General features: G+C 45.0%; 1 protein-coding gene across 1 annotated transcript in view; it reads right to left on the reverse strand.

Annotated features, from left to right (window-relative positions):
* LOC311321540 (ribosomal protein S6 kinase delta-1-like) overlaps window positions 1-2,500 on the reverse strand; it is a gene marked incomplete at both ends in the record, with an annotated part of 25,391 nt that overhangs the window by 2,057 nt on the left and 20,834 nt on the right. The window contains 2 exons of the mRNA XM_084453535.1: window positions 965-1,097; window positions 1,610-1,657. Of these exons, the coding sequence (XP_084309661.1) occupies window positions 965-1,097; window positions 1,610-1,657 (181 nt within the window). The remainder of the gene's footprint in view (window positions 1-964; window positions 1,098-1,609; window positions 1,658-2,500) is intronic.

Here is a 2,500-nt window from a genome sequence, read left to right on the forward strand (position 1 = left end):
GGGCAGAGTAGAGCAGAGCAGAGCAGAGTAGAGTATAGTAGAGCAGAGTAGAGTAGAGAGCAGAGGAGAGTACAGTACAGTACAGTACAGTAGACTAGAGTAGATCAGAGTAGAGTACAGTAGAGTAGACTAGAGTAGATCAGAGTAGAGTAGAGTAGAGTAGAGTAGAGTAGAGTAGAGTAGAGTAGAGCAGAGCAGAGTATAGTATAGAAGAGTATAGTATAGTAGAGTAGAGTATAGTAGAGTATAGTGGAGCAGAGATGAGTAGAGTAGGGTAGAGTAGACTAGAGTAGAGAAGAGAAGAGCAGAGTAGAGCAGAGTAGAGTAGAGTACAGTAGAGTAGAGTAGAGTACAGTACAGTACAGTAGAGGAGAGCAGAGTAGGAGAGTAGAGTACAGTAGAGTACAATAGAGTAGACTAGATTAGATCAGAGTAGAGTAGAGTAGAGTAGAGTAGAGCAGAGTAGAGTAGAGTAGAGTATTAGTAGAGTAGAGTAGAGTAGAGTAGAGTAGAGTAGAGTAGAGCAGAGCAGAGCAGAGTAGAGTAGAGTAGAGTAGAGTAGAGTAGAGTATAGGAGAGCAGAGCAGAGCAGAGCAGAGTAGAGGAGAGGAGAGGAGAGGAGAGGAGAGGAGAGGAGAGGAGAGGAGAGGAGAGGAGAGGAGAGGAGAGGAGAGGAGAGGAGAGTACAGTAGACTAGACTAGAGTAGAGAAGAGAAGAGAAGAGAAGAGAAGAGAAGAGAAGAGAAGAGAAGAGAAGAGAAGAGAAGAGAAGAGAAGAGAAGAGAAGAGAAGAGCAGAGCAGAGTAGAGTAGAGTATAGTAGAGTAGAGTAGAGTAGAGTAGAGTAGAGTAGAGTAGAGTAGAGTAGAGTAGAGTAGAGCAGGGCAGAGCAGAGCAGAGTAGAGTATAGTATAGTATAGTATAGTACAGTAGAGTAGAGTAGAGTAGAGTAGAGGAGCTCCTACCCTCTGCGTAGCGCAGCAGCAGGAAGACGGTGTCCTCCGAGACGATGACCTTCCTGAGCCGCACCATGTGGGGGACGGCCCGGGGCATGATGGTCCGCCGGGCGCGGCCGCACGCGCTGCTCCTCCGCAGGCCCTCGCAGGAGCAAAGGATTGTGGGATAGGGGAAGGAGGCGAGGGGGCGAGAAGAGGAGGATAATTTTTCCAGGGTACGGGGGAGGGGGGGATTGAAGGAGAAACGTCACATTAACGTGGAGCCAAACCAACCCCGACGCCGCCTTCAGCCAGCGACACTAAAACAGCCATACAGATCCATCACGCTTACTCTACACTTCAGATGGAAGTGTGTGTGTGTGTGTGTGTTTAGTCGTCTGTGCCGCTGTGTGTTGGCATCTGGCACACGTCGCGTGGGTGAGCAGGAGAGCGGACAGGACGGGACCATTAGAATCAATTACGCAGGTCACACACACGGCCTTATGGTTGCCTTCACACACACACACACACACACACACACACACACACACACACACACACACACACACACACACACACACACACACACACACACACACACACACACACACACACACACACACACACACACACACACACACACACACACACACACACACACACACACACGCTTACTTTCAGAATAAAAGTCTCCTGTGTTCTCTTGTCCATGACCAGAAGAACCTGGAAAAGAAGAAGAGGTTAATTAAAGGCATAGGAAAGGACGGCTATGTCAGGGCTTAAGACCCCAACACATCAGCAGCTGTCTGCTTATTGTGGGTCAGGTGTGGTGTCCAACCCCCCCCCCCCCCCCCCGTCTCCCTCTCTCTCTCTCTCTCCCTCTCCATCTCTCTCCCCATCTCTCTCTCTCTCTCTCTCTCTCTCTACTGTAGCTAATGTAGTTTACTATATTGCAGTAATTGCTGTCCACTGCCATTGTTGTCTGCAGGCTGTCGCTGTTTTCTTGTTTGTCCTTTTGTGCTCTTCTGTACTCTAATACTGTACATGTTCTACACTCTAATACTGTACATGTTCTACACTCTAATACTGTATAGGTTCTACACTCTAATACTGTACATGTTTTACACTCTAATACTGTATAAGTTCTACACTCTAATACTGTATAAGTTCTACACTCTAATACTGTATAAGTTCTACACTCTAATACTGTATATGTTCTACACTCTAATACTGTATAAGTTCTACACTCTAATACTGTACATGTTCTACACTCTAATACTGTACATGTTTTACACTCTAATACTGTATAAGTTCTACACTCTAATACTGTATATGTTCTACACTAATACTGTATATGTTCTACACTCTTAATACTGTATATGTTCTACACTCTAATACTGTATAAGTTCTACACTCTAATACTGTATATGTTCTACACTAATACTGTATATGTTCTACACTCTAATACTGTATATGTTCTACATCCTAATACTGTATAAGTTCTACACTCTAATACTGTATATGTTCTACACTAATACTGTATAGGTTCTACACTCTAATACTGTA

Source organism: Borostomias antarcticus (genome assembly GCF_949987555.1).
Source record: "Borostomias antarcticus genome assembly, chromosome: 19".
NCBI lineage: Eukaryota > Metazoa > Chordata > Actinopteri > Stomiiformes > Stomiidae > Borostomias > Borostomias antarcticus.